At 42.2% G+C, this 21,250-nt stretch overlaps 2 protein-coding genes across 5 annotated transcripts in view; both read right to left on the bottom strand.

Moving 5' to 3' along the window:
* LOC117512250 (heat shock 70 kDa protein 1-like) overlaps window positions 1–10,837 on the bottom strand; it is a 20,068-nt gene extending 9,231 nt beyond the window's left edge. The window contains exon 1 of the mRNA XM_034172254.1: window positions 10,831–10,837. The gene's annotated coding sequence lies outside the window, so the exon portion shown is untranslated. The remainder of the gene's footprint in view (window positions 1–10,830) is intronic.
* The window catches only part of nfyal (nuclear transcription factor Y, alpha, like), a 23,928-nt gene extending 2,678 nt beyond the window's left edge, over window positions 1–21,250 (bottom strand). For 2 of the 4 annotated variants that reach the window (XM_034172255.1, XM_034172258.1), the window contains exons 1-9: window positions 21,130–21,250; window positions 18,135–18,239; window positions 17,725–17,811; window positions 11,926–12,072; window positions 11,235–11,366; window positions 11,030–11,132; window positions 10,763–10,914; window positions 9,871–10,044; window positions 2,456–2,566 (exon numbers count right to left, since the gene is read on the bottom strand). In XM_034172255.1, coding sequence (XP_034028146.1) covers window positions 2,456–2,566; window positions 9,871–10,044; window positions 10,763–10,914; window positions 11,030–11,132; window positions 11,235–11,366; window positions 11,926–12,072; window positions 17,725–17,811; window positions 18,135–18,215 — 987 coding nt within the window. In that variant the 5' untranslated portion in view covers window positions 18,216–18,239; window positions 21,130–21,250. The remainder of the gene's footprint in view (window positions 1–2,455; window positions 2,567–9,870; window positions 10,045–10,762; window positions 10,915–11,029; window positions 11,133–11,234; window positions 11,367–11,925; window positions 12,073–17,724; window positions 17,812–18,134; window positions 18,240–21,129) is intronic. The other 2 variants (XM_034172256.1, XM_034172259.1) reach the window with 2 other exon arrangements.

Genomic DNA, 21,250 nt, shown 5'->3' with positions numbered 1-21,250 from the left:
TCCGTCCGCTTCTTTTTCCATGAAAAAACTCCTGTAACAGTGGAATGTGCCGAAAAAGTGCAGATGTCCACGCCTTATGCCTTTTTTGTGGAAGTCAGACGACGTCCCGGATCAACAAAGACTTCACGTTGGAAATGATCTGGTTATTTCAGCGGGGTGTCAGCCTGTCGGAGTGCGCCGCGCTCTCAGACGCTGTGGGCGGTCTTTAAACCGGCTGGAGCACTCCTTAATCTGTGTAATCCCCATAAAATGGTCCCTGAAAGCCATCTGAATTTTCCGAATGGTGTCCACCTGGAGGTCTCTCACAGTTTCTGGAAAGATTTGATGCAGCAAAGCTCCAAATCGTTCAGACATTTATTCGCAATAAAAATCCAACGAGAGGGGTGGACCAGTGCTCACTCAAAGCCTGCTCACAGGCGAATGACGCAACCGACAGGCGTGAAAAAACTCACGCATGCACACGAAGGTTCAAGCTTGGCTGATGCAAACACACGTGATTCAAATCCATATGGTTTTTGCAAAAAATAAAAAGGTCCAATACTTTTTGGACAGACCTCGTGTATATATATATATATATATATATATATATATATATATATATATATATATATATATATATATGAGGTTTTAAGAAGCGGAATTGGCTCAGGTCCCCAATCCATAAAAAAAAAAAAAAAAAAAAAAAAAAATCAAGTCTCTGGTTTTCAAAATACAACCCCTGGCAATAATTATGGAATCACCGGCCTCGGAGGGTGTTCATCCAGTTTAATTTTGTAGATCACAGATATGACACAAAACTAAAGTCATTTCACATGGCAACTTTCTGGCTTTAAGAAACACTATAAGAAATCAGGAAAAATAATTGTGGCAGTCAGTAACGGTTACTTTTTTAGACCAAGCAGAGGGAAAAAAATATGGACTCACTCAATTCTGAGGCATAAATTATGGAATCACGCTGTAAATTTTCATCCCCAAAACTAACACCTGCATCAAATCAGATCTGCTCGTTAGTCTGCATCTAAAAAGGAGTGATCACACCTTGGAGAGCTGTTGCACCAAGTGGACTGACATGAATCATGGCTCCAACATGAGAGATGTCAATTGAAACAAAGGAGAGGATTATCAAACTCTTAAAAGAGGGTAAATCATCATGCAATGTTGCAAAAGATGTTGGTTATTCACAGTCAGCTGTGTCTAAACTCTGGACCAAATACAAACAACATGGGAAGGTTAAAGGCAAACATACTGGTAGACCAAGGAAGACATCAAAGCGTCAAGACAGAAAACGTAAAAGCAATATTTCTCAAAAATCGAAAATGCACAACAAAACAAATGAGGAACGAATGGGAGGAAACTGGAGTCAACGTCTGTGACCGAAGTGTAAGAAACCGCCTAAAGGAAATGGGATTTACATACAGAAAAGCTAAACGAAAGCCATCATTAACACCTAAACAGAAAAAAACAAGGTTACAATGGGCTAAGGAAAAGCAATCGTGGACTGTGGATGACTGGATGAAAGTCATATTCAGTGATGAATCTCGAATCTGCATTGGGCAAGGTGATGATGCTGGAACTTTTGTTTGGTGCCGTTCCAATGAGATTTATAAAGATGACTGCCTGAAAAGAACATGTAAATTTCCACAGTCATTGATGATATGGGGCTGCATGTCAGGTTAAGGCACTAGGGAGATGGCTGTCATTAAATCATCAATAAATGCACAAGTTTACGTTGATATTTTGGACACTTTTCTTATCCCATCAATTGAAAGGATGTTTGGGGATGATGAAATCATTTTTCAGGATGATAATGCATCTTGCCATAGAGCAAAAACTGTGAAAACATTCCTTGCAAAAAGACACATAGGGTCAATGTCATGGCCTGCAAATAGTCCAGATCTTAATCCAATTGAAAATCTTTGGTGGAAGTTGAAGAAAATGGTCCATGACAAGGCTCCAACCTGCAAAGCTGATCTGGCAACAGCAATCAGAGAAAGTTGGAGCCAGATTGATGAAGAGTACTGTTTGTCACTCATTAAGTCCATGCCTCAGAGACTGCAAGTTGTTATAAAAGCCAGAGGTGGTGCAACAAAATACTAGTGATGTGTTGGAGCGTTCTTTTGTTTTTCATGATTCCATAATTTTTTCCTCAGAATTGAGTGATTCCATATTTTTTCCCCTCTGCTTGGTCTAAAAAAGTAACCATTACTGACTGCCACAGTTTTTTTTCCTGATTTCTTATAGTGTTTCTTAAATCCAGAAAGTTGCCATTTGAAATGACTTTAGTTTTGTGTCATGTCTGTGATCTGCTTTTTTCCTATAAAATTAAACAACTGAATGAACATCCTCCAAGGCCGGTGATTCCATAATTTTTGCCAGGGGTTGTAGAGTGATATGGTATCGATAAGGCAAGCGATGATTTTTTAAGTGAAATGATTTGTCTACAAACAACTTTTACCTGTGATAGGGTCAAAGACATGTCATCCTTGTCCTTCGGCGAAAAGAAACGTCCTCCATCTCCTCGTTTTCGTTGCATGGCATGACGATGACGGGACTCATGTAGGTATTTCTGCCACAAATAAACAAATAAATAAATAAATACATGGATAACCTGTCTTAGGTATCAGTTGCACCAGGAAAAACAGCGGTTGGAGACAGCAATCAATCAATTTTATTTATATAGCGCCAAATCACAACAAACAGTTGCCCCAAGGCGCTTTATATTGTAAGGCAAGGCCATACAATAATTACGTAAAACCCCAACGGTCAAAACGACCCCCTGTGAGCAAGCACTTGGCTACAGTGGGAAGGAAAAACTCCCTTTTAACAGGAAGAAACCTCCAGCAGAACCAGGCTCAGGGAGGGGCAATTAAAATTAATGCAACTGTGTGCCATCACCTTATCACATTGCAACCAAGAATCCCTGAAATGGGTATGTTGAAGACAGTGGCCAGGTCTGCAGCCACCCACAGTCAGTTTCGCAGTCGGACAATAATAAAACGGCCGTATGACTGAGTGTGGTGCCAAGTCGCCTGCCACAGGTGTGTGAGTTAATGGGGACAACACAGTGAATGACTGTGATATTTAGGATAACAGGGCAAATCTGCTGCAGTCTGTCATTTCTGCGGCACCATGTTGACTCTGTGCAGAGGTAGCACAAACTACGCAAGAGCACTGACCAAATTTCATTTAATTTAAAATATATTATTAATACTATTCATTAAATAATGAAGATTTCACTTCATTCAGCATCATTTGAGTTATAAACTGGTCTGGTTTCTCACCTTAATAATGAACATGAAATGTGGTCAGCACACAAAAGCTGCAAAGTATTTCCTCTTCTGCCTCCATGAAAATCGTATTATGCATGCAGTATGAACGACTGATAAACCCCTTATTGTATGTCTTTATATGGGGAGGTGAGGTGAAATAATTATTACCAGAAATCCTTAGTAATTTGCCACATCAGCATGCAACACGGACTATGCACATCCATGCAGTCTGTGCCTTTCACCTTTTGTAAACTGACCCAAAGAAATTACATCAGATATTTAGGTAATATTAATCTTGTGTGAATGTAACAGGTTAATAATCTTACTTTGAGTAATGCTTCGAATCCCACCAAATCAGTCATTAATGTTATGCACATTAGTCATAAATCAGTTATTGTTGTATTAGTACCTGTTTGAATTGGGCAGTAAGTTTGTCCGTTTGCACTTGAACACAGCTCACGTAGCAGTCACGTTGACCCGACGCACGTGAGAGCGGTTAATGCTGCTTTTGGCTATGCGAGAGGTTAGATGTGCAATACTTTTGGTCCTGATATAAAACATTTTTCTTGGTTGATTCACGTTTTATAGCTGATATATTTGTACATCTAGTTGAGTGAGAATGTCTTTTTTTTTTTAAACCACAAAGTGTTATATGGCAAATCTGAGTCGAAATCAATGTTTTATTTGAATATACAGTAAGCTAACTTGAGTTGGTGTTTTACAGTACTGTTAAATTCGCATCACGTTTGTACTAATTTTTCTTTATTTTGCACCTTATTTTCTTGTAAAGGGAGGTGTCTTGGACCCTGATTGTATGAAGTACTCACTGCAGTCTCTCTTTTTGATATCTCAAACAGGTACGGGTTACTTAAATGTCATTTATTTTGTTCAAAGCTTTGTCTAAATTTGTTATTACTGTTATATTACAAAGGTGACTGAATGTCTGTCTGATATAAATATATATTCTGTAATTCAATTTATGTCCACCTTATGTTTAATGCTGCTTTTGGCTACGCGAGAGGGAGGTGTCTTGAGATATCTCAAATGGATAGTAAATCACAGTCAACCCAGAACCTACCTCTGTACTCCTCCATGCACCACACCGCAGAGAAAAAGGGTGAACCAACCCAAACACAGTATGTATGACAGGTGGACAGATCACCTGCTTTAAAAAAGAAGCACACTGACCCACGCAATTTACACCCATCACTCACAAGGTAATAAATAACTCATAGAAGCAAGTTAGTCAGAAATTACACCCATCAGATCAATTCTGCTATCAGTTATAGTCCTGTCACCTGCAGATGTTTTCAGGTGACTCTGCCATTGTGGAGATTGAGCGGTAGCAACAACTCCTTACGACCGGGTTGCCAGCAGCAACACGATTCACTACAATCACCAGGCGACCACCATTTTATTCTGATCGCAAGGAAGTTTCCATCCTATTTTTACTGTAGCGTGACTGCGGCCTTACTGAACATGTATTATAGCAGCTTCCGATCCAAACTTTAGTGTGGTGGATCTGTATTCATTGATTTTTGTCCTTACATTCAAATCAAATGAACTGTTTAAAACAAGACTGTTTCATGACTTTCTGCTTTACACTTGCTGTTATCATCTACTTTCATGCTTTTGGTATTCAACAACTTATTACTAGGTATATTAAAATGTGGTCAAGTAAGGATACAGGGAGTTGACACATTTTTGACATAGTGTGAATGAAAAAAAAATATGTAACCTGCTTTTAACAACTGCACCAAAGCTAAGCTAAAGCTAGCTGATTAGTTTCAGTTACAGTTGTTTGACCAGATGGAAGCAATTTATGTATTATCAACACTAACTGTTTGAAGTTTAACACTTACGAGGTCTATTAGAAAAGTATCCGACCTTATTATTTTTTTCAAAAACCATATGGATTTGAATCACGTGTGATTGCGTCAGACAAGCTTGAACCCTCGTGCGCATGTGTGAGTTTTTCCACGCCTGTCGGTTGCATCATTCGCCTGTGAGCAGGCTTTGAGTGAGGAGTGGTCCACCCCCTCGGCGGATTTTCATTGTCAGGAAATGGCGGAATGATTTGGGCTTTTTTTCCCATCAGAATTTTTTCAGAAACTGTTAGAGACTGGCAGCTGGAAACCATTCGAAAAATTTATCTGGCTTTCGGTGAAAATTTTACGGGCTTCACAGAGAATAAGGACTGTTACTACAGCTTTAAGGACGGCTTTAAGGACGGCTTTAAGGACGCTCGGCGCGCCGCGCTCCGTGCCGCCATCGAGAGCCACAAACCACCGGATCATTTCTAAACGGGTGGATCCGAGACCATCGTGTGCACTTTCTCTGGTTATCACAAGAGCTGGACATCAGCCATTTTCCGGCAGATTTCACTTTTAACAAGAGATTTTGTCATGGAAAGCCGAGCGGAGGCTTTGCGCGTCACGACCGATTTGCTGATGGAGCGAGACAAAGGAACACCTCCGTTTTGGTCTCACAGGACAGCTTTGAGATGGCATTCAGACAGCTGTCGGTGGTTTTTCCATCGAGTGATTATCCGAGAAATTGTGGATGTGCCTGGACATGCCAGAACATGTCCCGTGAGGCTTCATCACGGCGTTGCCTTGCGCCATGCGGCACCACCGCAACGCGCGGAATTCCTCCGCACATCTGTCTCAATGTGTCAAAAAAGTGCTGATGTCCACGTCTTTTCACAATTCCTGTGCTAGTCAGACGACGTCCCGGATAAAACACAGCGTCCAGTTTGGAAATGAACAGCACATTCCACTGTTACAGGAGTTTTTGTCATGGAAAGAGGAGCGGAGGCTTCACGCGTCGCAGCGGTGCCGCATGGCGCACAGCAATGCCGTGATGAAGCCTCACGGGACATGTTCTGGCGCGAAGCCTCTGCTCGGCTTTCCATGACAAAATCTCTTGTTAAAAGTGAAATCTGCCGGAAAATGGCTGATGTCCAGCTCTTGTGATAACCAGAGAAAGTGCACACGACGGTCTCGGATCCACAGAGCCATCCATTTAGAAATGATCCGGTGGTTTGTGGCTCTCGATGGCGGCACAGAGCGCGGCGCGCCGAGCGTCCTTAAAGCTGTAGTAACAGTCCTTATTCTCTGTGAAGCCCGTAAAATTTTCACCGAAAGCCAGATAAATATTTCGAATGGTTTCCAGCTGCCAGTCTCTAACAGTTTCTGAAAAAAAGCCCAAATCATTCCGCCATTTCATGACAATGAAAATCTGCCGAGGGGGTGGACCACTCCTCACTCAAAGCCTGCTCACAGGCGAATGACGCAACCGACAGGCGTGGAAAAACTCACGCATGCGCACGAGGGTTCAAGCTTGTCTGACGCAATCACATGTGATTCAAATCCATATTGTTTTTGAAAAAAAAAAATAAGGTCGGATACTTTTCTAATACACCTCGTACACCCATTTCCATGTTTCCAGATGGGGCTGGCAAAGGATGGTTACAGAATACGCCTCCTCATGCTTTTGGGACTTTTCCCTCCATGGATTCAATTTCATTGAGCTCAGCAGGAGTGACTTGTTCATAAGGGTGATTTGGGTGATGCTCTGCCAAATGGGGAAAGGAGCGATTTTTTTTTTTTTTTTTTCTGTTTGAGTCTGAGTCTATCTTCTCTTCCAGACTCAATATTCAATATTTTGCACAAAACGGAGCTTTCAATGCAGCCTTTATGTGTTCCGGGTGTGCTCAGCATGTTACAAGTTTACAAACTTTACATCATATGCAACTGTGAAAAACAGAGGTTGTGGCATCCATCAATGCTGCGTTTGAAACCCCTGAGAAGCTCGCAGGCTCGGACTCCGAGCTAATAAGTCGATTTACCGACGAGACAGGCAGGAGGTTTTTCACTGTGCTGGACATTTCTGCCATTGGTGAGTGCTTCACCATCACACATCATTTCTTGTTATTATCACTTATTTTATTATGGCTGACAAAATAACATATTAATTTACATTAATTAATTAGAGCATTAATTAAAAAAAAAATCACGATTGATCACACTTTTGTTTCAATGTCACTGACTTGGTCAGTAGATAAAGTATTTGTGAGATCAATAACTGGGTTAGATGTCTGTGCCTTTGGACACTTTTTGCACAGTTTAAACAAAAACACCCGATTAGAAGTACTTATTTTTTTAAATAGCAGCAAGAAATTCACGCAGCAGCACAGCCACAGTGCGGCTTAGTTCATGTGGTTAAAACAGCCTTGTTAATGTTTCCTCATGTTGAACGAGACAAGCAGGTAAAGTACACATTAAATACCTTTCCAAGTTAACTTGCTTTAATAACTGTCATTATTTTATCTCAGTTGTGGGAATTTGTTTCTTTACCAAAGCGTTTGGCTTTAATGATTGCTAACAGGGCAGTGCAGTCTCGTTTGGGGGCAGGAGCTAAAGGGGTAAAATATGACACATATGACGTCATTTCTCTACTTCCGGGGTACAAACCACAGTGGGGTTTTGGGCAAATTACACACAAACAAAGTGAAAATGCAAAGAAAAAGTGACTATGTGGTGGGAAAATGGACATGTGTGTGACACGTGTGTTTGTTTGTGATCCGGAGCACAAATGTGTCGAGGCAGTTTTTCAGGTGAGGGAAAGGAGCTACTCTGGTTAGCTGTGCAGGCTAACACTGACACGACGCCTCCCACCTTTTCCTCTCCACCGGGAACCGGAAAAAAACAAACAAAAAAAACACCCTTTCCTGACTGTACAAAGCTGTACACCATTTATCCGTGTGAAGTGTGTATATATTAAATGGAGGTCCTCGGAAGTGGTCAAATCCCACAATATCACAGAGGGTTCAAATGAGACTACGGTCTCCTATCAGCCACACTGAGCTCTGACAGGCTTAAACCTGTTTAAAAATGTTTGATTCATGATGCTTGTCATCTAGATTTAAATGTTCAATGGACAGATTTAACAATGAAATGGTCATATTGTGCAAAATCCTCTTAAGCATAACATCTCCAAAGTCCCACAAATGTTCTCCTGATTTAAGATGAATTTATGTCATAGCTTGTTTAACACCTCTGTGACATATGTAACAGAAATAACCCAGATCCTCTTATTTTACATGAGAACACACACACACAAATCTATACAGTGCTTTTCCATTTGAAAATCACTAAGGGCCCTTGAGTAAAGTCCTTAATCCCCAGTTGCTCCCAGTGTGAATAAGTGGGTTAATTTATTGTGGGGCCACTTCATTTTGATTAACATTTTGCTTGTGAACATTCCTGGATGCAACTTTCTTTCATGGCTTTCCAGCTAGAGTGGAAATCTTTGTTGTATGCTGCCATCTAGTGGAGGTATTGCTGTATGAGTTCATCAGCTAACAACAAATTGATACGATTGTCTTGCTTACCAAAACATAAAACACTGATGAAATAACGCACTTTCCAGACTGCAGTTAGTCCAGAATTCAGCGGCTCGACTTTTAACAAGGGCCAGAAAGCGTGAGCATATTACCCCAATTTTGGCTTCTCTGCACTGGCTCCCTGTACGTTTCAGAATTGATTTTAAGATACTTTTGTTTGTTTTTAAAGCTTTGAATGGACTGGCCCCGCAATATATCATCAACTGCCTCCAGGTTTACACTCCAGCACGAGCTTTGAGGTCCGAGGGCCAGTCCCAGCTCATGGTGCCTTGGACGAGACTTAAAACTCGAGGGGACAGAGCCTTCTCCGTGGTCGGTCCCAGACTCTGGAACGCTCTGCCCCTACACGTCCGATCTGCTCCCACTGTGGAGTGTTTTAAGTCCCATCTTAAGGCCCACTTTTATTCCTTGGCTTTTAACACCGCGTGAGTTGTACGGTCCTTGTGTCTTATTTTATTTCTATTTTATTGAAATTTATTGTTTTATCATGGTTTTATTTATTTATGTATTATTTTATCTTATCTATTTTACTGTTATTATTACTATTTTGCGTGTCTATGCTTTTGCTGTGCAGCACTTTGGAGACTCGAGTCTGTTTAAATGTGCTTTATAAATAAAGTGGATTGGATTGGATTGGAAATGCTGCATTTTGCTTATGATCCTTAGAGTGTCTGTTTGCCCTTTCGTTTGCAGGCCAAGTATACCAAATAGTAAAAACTACTCCATTTTCAAATGCAATCAGATCAACAAATAATTTCCATCTTTTTTTACCCAAAGTAAAAAAGATATTGTGGGTGTCTCCTGTGCAAACTGAAATTGCCCATCGCTACACTTTCTGACATTTTTAATCCTATAACTCAAAACCGTTAGGCCATAGACAGTACCCGCTATACCTTTTTGTAATCATTATGATGAAATAATAAATACTTTTCAATGGGATTAGATAATTCCAAATGTTTTATTTGCCTGCTATCTTTAATTTACTCCTATGTGTCTATAGTTGCCACTTAGCAAAGATTAGCATACATTTTTTGCGTAAGCTATGGTACACTGAGACTGAAGTGTTGCTTTGCCACCTTACTTAACTCCAAGTCATTAAAAACTGGCTATGGACCCATGAACCAGAGCTAGCAAGTCTGCAGTAAATGTTTGAAGATACCCACATGGTGAAAGATAATGTCAAAGGTGCTTTACCCTCCTTTCTTTAGGGATTTTGCCCTCAGCCTCCAGCTTGGCCCGGGCTTGTCTTCTCTTCAAGATGCGGTGGTATTGCTTGGCATTGACATACAAAGGCTCCTCTTCAAGCATCTCAGCTCCTGGTAGGGGGATACGCTGCATTGTGGGTACTCCACCACCTCCAGGCACCATCTGAAAGAGGCCAAGACATACAGGCATCACTACTTGCCACCTATGACAAGAAAATTAATCTTACAGTGCATCCGGAAAGTATTCACTACACTTCACTTTTTCCACATTTTATGTTACAGTCTTATTCCAAAATTTCCATATTTTTTTCCCTCTGCTTGGTCTAAAAAAGTAACCGTTACCGACTGCCACAATTTTTTTCCTGATTTCTTATAGTGTTTCTTAAAGCCAGAAAGTTGCCATTTGAAATGACTTTAGTTTTGTGTCATGTCTGTGATCTGCTTTTTTCTACAAAATTAAAACAACTGAATGAACATCCTCCGAGACCGGTGATTCCATAATTTTTGCCAGGGGTTGTATAAGCACTATGGACAGGGAAATGCAATTACTGAACAGATGAATGGTATATTAGGAATTTATCACTTACCACACTGGTGTGAATATAAGATAGCCCTGATTATTTTTGAAAAATATTTTTTGAAACCAAATGTAAGAAAAATAATAATAAAAACATGTCATATTTGAGCCAACACAGTAAATAGAATAAGACAAGTTTGGCCACAGCACTACACAGTATAATGCTTGTGCAAGTCATTAGGAAGGGAAGAAGATAAAAGACAATTACACTTCATGCTTGTAAAAGTTGTTTGACCTCCCCCACTGTGCACCCTCATGTAAGACTATTTAAAACAAAGATGTGTACCTCTGTATAGGGTCTTACCATGACCATTCCACCTGCATTGACCATGTTGCCAGAGACTGGCAGGGTGACGGTCACAGTGCCTTGACTGCTGTTGGTGGTGTTTGTGTTGGCACCCCCTGCCTGTACAATTTGGGCACCTGCCAAGCTGGCTGCTGGTATTGTGATCATTCCTACAAACATAGGCCATCATTATTATTCTTATTCTCTGCACACAGTCAGCAGTGATTCCCTTAATAATGTCAACACAACTGAAAACATACAGCAGCACATAAAAATTGTGGTTACCCTGCTGTAGTACTGTGCCGTCTGCGTTGACAGGCTGGTAGACAATGGTCTGTCCATCAGCTGTTTGGGCCACCTGTTGGCCTTGCACACTGATCTGCTGCCCCTGCAGAACCACAAGTGAGTTCAAAAATAACTATGTAATAGTGATTTGACTAAACAGATTTGCCAGTCCAGTTACACAACATGACTGGACAGAATTCAGCACCTGGTTTTGTCCAGCGGTGATGGCTGCCTGGGGCTGCTGGATAATAATCTGCTGAGGCTGACCCTGCTGGCCCTGCAGGTGGAGGGTCTGACCGCCCTGTAACTGGATCTGCCCCGGCTGCACTAACTGTATCTACACACAGATACAGTTACAAACACACAGTTACAAATAATGCTCAAAGTGCTTTACAATAATGCCTCACATTCACCCCAATGTCAGGGTGCTGCCATACAAGGTACTCATTACACACCAGGAGCAACTAGGGGATTAAGGATCTTGCCCAAGGGCCATTAGTGATTTTCTGATCAGGCTGGGATTTGAACCAAGGATCCTCTGGTCTCAAACCCAACACTTAACCACTAGACCATCACCTCCCCAAATGCTCATTAAAATTGTAAATTAATAACACAATAATTAAATTTGTCACCTCAACCATAGAAACATTCTGCAAGTGAATATATAAAAACTATGCATCATTCTCCCTCATAAGTGAAGCCATCTAACAGCTGTGCTAAAACAAAGATATATATGACAGATGGATTTATCATTAGCAACAATAATGTAACTTACAAAAGCACTAACTGGTAAATGTGTGCCATGAATCTGGAAAATCAATAAAAACATATATTTTCTATCCAACCCATGTTTCTGTTAAAGTATATCTAAACTAATAACTACAGCCTTTCCTCACCTGCTGTAGTCCTTGGGCTCCAGACACAGGGACCTGCATTATGGTTTGACCTTGGCCCCCCGACATGGCCTGCACCATAATGGGTTGGCCTGATGATGTGATGAGTTGCCCACCGCTGACCTGGACCATCAGCGGCTGCCCCTGGACCTACACAGAGACACAAGCAACTGTTGGAGCTGCACTGTCAAGACTGGACCATGAGATTGTGGAACAGGTACATTCCTGACATTAAAGTAAATCAGAAACTTCCCCACCTATGACCTCATGGATAGCAGCAATGATGACTTACAGTAATATCACAGACTACACAGCTTTGCTGTAGCTCATATATAGTACACAGTCAACCAAGCCATTCTGTGTCAGGGACTGAACCAGAATGTTCTTACCTCTGTATTCAATGGTTGTGCATTTTCCAGAATATTACTGCTGAATTAAGAGGTTAGCTGAAGATCATTTGAACTTTAGTTGCATAAAAGCAGTTAGACAAGGCACTGTAACCAAACCATATTTTCCAGATTACAAGTTGCATCTGTCAAAAAATGTGCCATGAAGAGAAAAAAAATATACAGTATATGTTACATTGGCCTATAAACCACATTTATTTCTGAAATTTGGTGCTACTGCTTCATGCAACAATAATTTAAATCGATAGTTTATTTATTTATAATGCAAATATTGCATTACCAAGCAAAAGCTAACCTCACAAAATGTAAATTAGCTTTAACTGATTATACATTTTTAAAACATTACAGTCAGCCTTACCTTAGCCTAGCTGTGGTCCTTGTTGCTGTTCTGGCTACCCCAGACAGTGCAACCACACGCAGAGTGTGGTGTTCAAGTTTGAAAGTATGATTTATTAGTTTCAGTAATTTTTTAAGACCCAGCATATCCTCTTCTTTCAGATCTTCTTGTTTTACAGCAGTTGGGATTACCGCCACTATCTGATCCAGAATATGGATCAGACAGTAACTCCGTCAATATACAAAAGCAGTTTGTCAGATGCCATCTAGTGGCTGTTGATAATAATGCAAAATACCGTGCGCCTGGAAAGTATTCACTGCGCTTCACTTTTTCCACATTTTATGTTACAGCCTTATTCCAAAATGTACAACCCCCCCAATGACAATGTGAAAAAAGTTTTTTTTTTAGATTTTTGCAAATTTATATATATATATAAAAAAAAAGAAATCACATGAAGCTAAGTATTCACAGCCTTTGCCATGAAGCTCAAAATTGAGCTCAGGTCTCTACAGCTTAATTGGAGTCCACCTGGGATAAATTCAGTTTACTGGACATGGAAATGCACACACCTGTCTACATATAAGGTCCCACAGTTGATTCCATGTGCATGTCAGCGCACAAACCAAGCATGAAGTCAAAGGAACTGTCTGTAGACATCCAAGACAGGATTGTCTCAAATGGCAAATGTGGGGAAGGGTACATAAAGGTCCCAATGAGCACAGTGGCCTCCATCATCCATAAATGGAAGACGTTGGGACCACCAGGACTCTTTATAAAGCTGGACACACCATCTAAACTGAGCGACTGGAGTAGAAGGACCTTACTCAGGGAGGTGACCAAGAACCAGATGGCCACTCTGTCAGAGCTCCAGCATTCCTCTGTGGAGAGAGGAAAACCTTCCAGAAGGACAACCATTTCTGCAGCAATCCACCAATCAGGCATGTATGGTGCACTGGCTGGATGGAAGCCACTCCTGAGTAAAAGGCACATGGCAGCCCACCTGAAGTTTGCCAAAAGCCACCTGAAGAACTCTCAGACCATGACACCCCCATCACACAGCCGGTATCATGCAGAGTGGCGTCGGAATTATGAATCAGCGCATATTTGAAAAGTGTCGGATTTCAGTTCCATAATGTTCTGACAGCCATCTGCGGAAGTCGACACAGTTGGTCAAAATTGACCGGCGGCTCAAGTGTGACACACATGTTCAAAACTCTCCGGGCGCTGTCGAGATGGGACACCTATCCGACAGCAATCCATGTGCAATTGGAGGACTATCTGACCGCAATTTACATATTCTGACGGCATCAAAACAGCATCTGAAACAATCTGATCACGGTTGATTGAGCTCTGAAATCGATCGGCCACAGCAAAGCTTGACGACATGTTGTGCAATGTTTGTCCAACTCCACTGGACCCTGGCCGGGAAGGGCGAAGGAAATGTTATGTAATAACATGTATGTGGCACTGTGCACACGTCAGAGGCTCGGTGCAGCGCCCAACAACGCAGCTGAAAGGGATGTCACCACTGTAACATTATTACACACCTCCTAAGTCTGTAGAAGGAATGATGTGGAAATGTTTGTCTAGCAAATGCCGACATAAATAAACATGTAACTCACCTCCGGTACCCGGCGTTCCACAGCACAGCACAGACAGCTGGTCAAGTCCCTTTCACCCGGCTGCACTGTGTACTGGCAATGTCGATCAGATGACAAAAGCATAATCCACCTCTGGTATAAATAAATCCCATGCGAAGCGCTATCCCACAACGATAATGCAATTGGAGTTGTGTTATGATGCGTATCAAGTAAAATGACAATAAAAAAAGAGTTTAGAGAAAAGAGAAGGTCCACTGGCTGCATCTGAAAGTTGCACACATGTGAGAAGTTGGCACACTGCCAGCACAGTCAGCAGTTACAGAGTCTAGCCAGACGAATAAAATCTAGCAATGCAAGTATATACTGATCAAACACCTAAACGGATTTTTCACTGGACTGTACAACAGCAGGCGATCACTGACAGCTGTCAGCCTATTTGTGTGCTCTGTGGGTGGACAGGTCCTGTGCATGGGTGTGCACGTACGCCCCACGTGCACACGCCAAGTGGCTGGTTCAGCATTTATGAACACATACACACAGCTGAGCGAACATTTCAGCCACACACTCGCACACTGCTTTGATCACCTGTTCTACACACGCAGGTGTACGCGGCCCATTCAGCCATTGCGAACATATGCGCGCAGCTGAGTGGACACACACTCATCACTCGGACTACCTGTTCTACGCACATACACGCACGCACTCCGTCATTTGAGACACACACTGATGAGAGGTCAGTTTAGCACTGGGAATGTAAGGACAAGCAGAGGTTTGATTGCGTGAGTGAGTGGGTGAGTGACAGCTCCAATGTCGGTGCCATCTGACAGCAGTCTGTGTCATCTGATTGTTTGAAATATGTTTGGCTGCATCCTGCAGGTGTGCACAAGGTAGTCCAGATGCGTTCGGACCACGGCTGACCATGCCTCTTTTCCCCGACTGCGTCGGATTATGGCATTATTTGCCGTGTTGGAATGGTTCCTCCACATTCTTGCTATGTGTGACGGGGGCTTGAGAAACAAAATCCTCTGGTCTGATGAGACAAAAATTGAACTCTTTGGTGTGAATACCAGGCGTCATGTTTGTAGGAAACCAGGCACCATCCCTACAGTGAAGCATGGTGGTGGCAGAGACATCTTGGACAGAAACCTGCTCCAGAGCGCTCTTGACCTCAGCCTGTGGCGACAGTTCATCTTTCAGCAGGACAATGACCCTAAGCACACAGCCAAGATATCAAAGGAGTGGCTTCAGGACAACACTGTGAATGTCCATGAGTGGTCCAGCCAGAGCCCAGACCTGAATCAGACTCAACATCTCTGGAGAGATCTGAAAATGACCGACGCTCCCCATCTAACCTGATGGAGCTTGAGAGGTGCTGCAAAGACGAATGGGCAAAACTGCCTAAAGATAGGCGCAGCAAGCTTGTGGCATCATATTCAAGAAGACCCGAGGCTGTAAGTATTGAGCAAACGCTGTGAAAACTTATTTACATTATTAGTTTATTTTTAATAAATTTGCAACATTAAAAAAACAAACTTTCTTGAAGTTGTCATTATAGAATGTTGTGAGTAGAACTTTGAGGTGGGGGGGGGTTACTACATTTTGGAATCAGGCTGTAAGATAAGAAAATGTGGAAAAAGTGAAGCACTGTGAATACTTTCCGGATGTACCGTATGGTGTTTCAAAATATAAGTTGAAGAACGAGCCAAACAAATTTAAAAAAAGCTTGACTTATAGTCTGGAAAATATGGTAATTTGTATTCAAGTGTAAAAATGGACAGGCACTGATGTCCATGAAAGAGCAAGTTAATACAATTTGCAACCGATAGCTTGTTGTAACACACTACAATGACAAACCTGTTGTCATTTTGCTGTGATATATAATACCAGCATACGGGATCTAAGTGAACATGTCTGTACTGAATACAGATCCCCCCAAAAATTCTATGATGAAGTCAGGAACATTCTTCTGCAAGACATAGTATGAATCAGTGTGACACATTTTAATCAGACCATTTCACAAATTTGTTCCTGTGTCAATTGCATCTGCGCACAAACACATCTAGTGGGCAAATAGTTTGTTGGCAACAAGCATGGCTGACCATGCATGAGACATACAGTCGCTTCTGCAGAAGGATTTGCCAACTTTAGCATTATGCCTCCCACCCAAACCTATGATCAATGTGAAGAAAACTAAGACACAAACATCACAAGAGCAAGCTAGACTCCACAGGAAGACAGTGAAACCCTGAACTCAGCCTGGAATCAAGGCCGGCAGACCCTCATGTGCTACCAGTCCATAGGCTATCACCATCAAACTCTTGCCATTAAGTGACCAAGTTTAGCAGCCTATGCTGGTGCTGCAAGTTGCCATTCACCACCCCATGGAACCTCCTTGGGTCCTGGATAGTAACCACTCATGCAGACAAGTGGTCTTTCTCTACCTCTCAAAAGTAACTGCCCATCGCTGCAGTCAAGTGAAGTGTGTGTGTGGGTCCCCTTGGCCTTCTCCAGCCACTACTGTCCTCAGTACTGAGACACCTATGCTCTGGATCAAGCACAAATAAATGGGCTGTAGCCATGGTGACAAGAATCTGGTCTATTTTACCAAGGTGGACTTCCTCCAAATGTACAATTACTTCTGTGGGGATGGCAAAGGAACTCTGAAGGCATTTAATAGGACAGAGAACCATACAGCAACCGTGATGTTTGCGAGCTGGTGAGTACTATACATGTCATGCAAAACCCTAAGGATCATCTAATAGAACTCTCCATACATCATAAATGCAAGAAACATTTATTAAGAAATGTATTTGCTGATCCATGTGAATTAATACTTTGTGTGATTCATTGACACCATAATATATGGTTCGGTGTGGCCCTGACATTTGATCAATCCTGTCCAAAAGTGAACCACTTTATCCTGGACTAACACACATTATTAAAACACCAACTTTTTCATCACATCATGCAGTCCTACCCACTGACCTTTGACTTTCATCCCTATGTTCTGAACAGCCAACTACACATAAATCAAGTATTTTGACAGCTTGAAGCATCCTTCACTGCTACACTCCCGAGGAACAAAGTAACTACAACAGTTAGCAGGTGCCCGCTTTCCACCCACTGGGGTGTTTGTGCTCAAGCATAACTGATGTGGCATAAATTAGTGAAAGGGTCCATGGCATTCTCCTCTTGAAGAAGCATTAATCTATAAATGTCGTTTTTAAATCCAGAGGAACACTTAGCAATTGGTAGCCATGAGCACACAATCAGACACCTGTAGCTGAAACACAACACACTGTGCTGAGAAACATGCAGATCAGGCAGCTGTACGACATGCTTTTGAAGGAGGATGAACCAAACAGTACTGAAACAGGTCATGAATCCCAGCCCTGGTTGGAGCATGCAAACGCACAGCACTGTCATGGGACTGACAACAGGGCGGCGGAGACACCACTACCTGGAGTGTCTGCACCTGCTGGCCTGAGGCCGTCATCACTGGCGACTCTGTTTGCAGCTGCACAGCCGTCACTGTGCCCTGTGTCTGCAGATAAGGCATGATAACAGTCTGAAAACAGGAATTACTGGGAAAACTGATGCTGGAATTGGCTACAACATGGACAGGCAACCTTATGCAATGAAAGGCTGACAGTCTGTGGGTTTTCAGTCTGAATGATTGCTTCAGCATGTGATTTCAAATATGAGAGTTGAGGTGAAGAACTCATGAGTGAAATCACCAGCTTAGGAAAATGGACAGACGAAAAACCCACAGTGTTGCCACTTCATGTTGCCCACCCCTGAACTGGAGATGGTGAATCTGAGGTGGAAGGGTGAGCTTTTTAAAGCCACCTTCAATTTTGAACTCACCTGTTGCTGGATTTGTCCATTAGCTGTCTGCACCACGATCTGCTCCCCAGCTGTCGTAGTGGCAGTGGTGTACTGTTCCATGACTTGATATAGACACAACCCTCACTTGACATAATGGGAACACAAAATGCATATTAGAATATGTTTCAAAGCAAAGTAATGAATAATCTTATGAACCATTTTATCATTGCGCAACCAGCTTCTACAGTTAAGGTCATCTGGGTTTGTATTCGAATTTTTGGCCCCTGAGTCCTGGGACACACTAGGTATTGAAAATGTGAGTCCCAAGACCAAGGCCTGAGTCCCGGCACCTCGAGGTAGCTTTGCACGCCTTGCACAGTCTTCTGAAATTAAACAGGTGTTGTATCTAGTTATTCTTTTTGCACATTCAGAATTGGCTGGATGTCCTCAGGAAGAACAACCGGGACAGGAAGCTGCTGTTGGTCTTCTACCACTCATCCATCAAGAGCCTGCTGACGTATTGTGTTTTCATGTGGTACAGAAGCTGCACTGAGGCAGACAGAACGAGGCTTCAGAGGACAGTCAAAGTGGCGCAGAGGATTGTTGGCTGCCCTCTCCCCTCCCTGATGGACATCTACACCACCCGGTGCCTCAGCAGAGCTCAGATCATCATCAAGGACAGTTCACACCCCGGCTCCCAGCTGTTTGACCTGTTGCCCTCTGGCAGGCGCTACAGGTGCATCAAAGCAAGGACAGGCTAAAAAACAGCTTCTTTCCGAGAGCCATCACCACCCTGAACTTTCACATGCAATGACCCCAGTCATCAATATAAGGTACAATGTGCAATACATGTACCATTGTCACTGCTGCTCTGCTTTAAACATTACCTCAATATTAATTTATCCGTGCAATACAATCATCTTATATTCTTATCATATATTTGCATAGATATTTTCATTGCACTGTCCTGTAGGACTTCATACTTGTAAGTATTTCCACTTTTTTTTCCACTTTTATCAGAATCAAATTTATTGTCTAAGTTTGCACATACAAGGAATTTGATCTGGTGTTATTGGTACATAAACAATAAGACAATAAGAAGTAAAAAGAGTCAAATAGACAAAACTGTATTGGAACGGGACAGCGCAAAAACAGGCGATTGGTGTATAGATGTACAGTACAGTCACTTACCCAGTTCCGGATCATTGCCAATTCCGGATCACTGCTTAGTATTTGCGCCGCTGTTTCTCGTAATCAGCGTGAATAAGCTAATACTTGGTACCAATAGAAAGACTGATGTTTTGTCTACAAACGACCACAAGCTCGACTGGATCCAGCCGTCCTTGTGATCAGCAGAGGAATCAAAACATCCCGGTGTCTGTGGTGTGCGCACTTTTTCTCACTCACTCACTCCTGCAAGTTTGAAAGTAACGATCTCTAAGACGTAGCAAAGGTGAGTTAGCCATTCGGTGTCATTGGTTCTAGAGTGGGAAAATACTTACTTTGGTACAAATTATCAGTGTGTTATGTCTTGCTCTTTAATTACTGTGCGCATTTATCTCTGACGTGAAAATTTGCCGGTTGTGGATCACTGAAGCAGCAGCCTCGTGTCAGTACTTGTGAGCAATGTGCACTTTGGGAGTCATCTCAACATCACAAATGGGCATGAATGTGGGGGCTTTTACTTTTTAATTCGGGAGAAATCTCACCTCCATACTTAATTTTTTGCTCGTAAAAATGTATAACGGTGCCTTCTGAAACTAAGTAAATTCTCATTTAATAAGTATAATTTATATCATTTTGTGTTCAAAACTCATTCACATACACAGTGTGTATCATTCTGCATTAGAAGGGCTCCAGCCAGATGCCAGGAATGCCCCCAAAGTGACAGAGTGTCATGATCCAGAAGCAGGCAAAGTGATCCATTTCAGGCAAATATTTGCACCATACATACTGCGGCTTCACACTTTAAGTAGAAGTGCTACCCCATCCAGACTTCTTCAGCTAGATAACATCCAAATACCCAATACAACAGTACCCAATAAAGGATATTCAGTTGCGTTATGGCTCCGTATAGCGGGACTTTAAAAAAGGTGATCCGGAACTGGGCAACCGTCTGTACCTTTCAGTACAGGCTTTGTAAGCCATTGACTTCTCCAGTCACTGTGGTCAGGTGGAGCAAGTATGACCACATTTGCAAACCTGGTGTGTGTGTGTGTGTGTGCGCGCGCATATATATATATTAATACACACGCACACACTTAGCTCAACCTGACCACACTGACTTTTGGGAAGTCAATGAGAGAACAATGTTTACCCCCCCAAATGAGCTAATCAGTGCGCAATAATTCTAATATCTTCTGAGAATTGAAAATGGGATTATTCTCTTTTTAATCAGGCATGGTCTCAGTGTCTAAAGGAGAATTTGCTTCAAAACGTGAATACCAGTCACCGGGTGACCTTTAGCTGACACTATGGCTAATTCATGAGTTAACAAAGAAAAAAGCTTAGACTGGTTCTTTAGGTTTTTAACATTTCTGGTGCTATTCGTTCGACTTTATGAAATGACTCTGGCGCTGGTTTTGACTGACGGGTTGACATGTTATTGTGGCGAAGCTAACACGGCTACTTAGCATAAGAAAATTAAACGTCATGGCCAATAACACAAAGTACAGAAATAAAGCAGAGTTATCGAACTGTTCAACTACAAGTGAGCTTTTGATCATAATGTTACAGATAGTTGCTCGTTGCCAGCTCAAAATGTATCTTTATCACCATCCCTTTGTTTGAGTCTTTAGCTGATGTTAGCTTCAGCTCGAGCTTATCGAGCGCAGCACATCACGTTTCCTCACAAAGGCCAACATGAGGAACAACAAGAAGCACTAAAGCAGCCGAAGAAAGAGCGCTCCAAATCAAACTGTGTCGCTTCATTATTTTTTTTCGGGGCATTATCAGAGTTGGTAATTTGGTTGGTCCCTGACAAACCAATCCGTGCTGACAGAACTACCAATGGCTTCAATCGGCTCTCCCTTACCGTGTCTTCGCTGTCCGGTTCCCCTCTGATTGGCTCCAGTACAGCTCGCTAAAGCCCAATCAACAACAGTGAGCCGACAAAATGGCGCAAATGAAACAACGGGAGTCAGGTTGGAGGTGCG

Source organism: Thalassophryne amazonica, chromosome 6 (genome assembly GCF_902500255.1).
Source record: "Thalassophryne amazonica chromosome 6, fThaAma1.1, whole genome shotgun sequence".
Classification (NCBI taxonomy): Eukaryota; Metazoa; Chordata; class Actinopteri; order Batrachoidiformes; family Batrachoididae; genus Thalassophryne; species Thalassophryne amazonica.
This window is presented reverse-complemented; position numbering and strand designations above follow the sequence as displayed.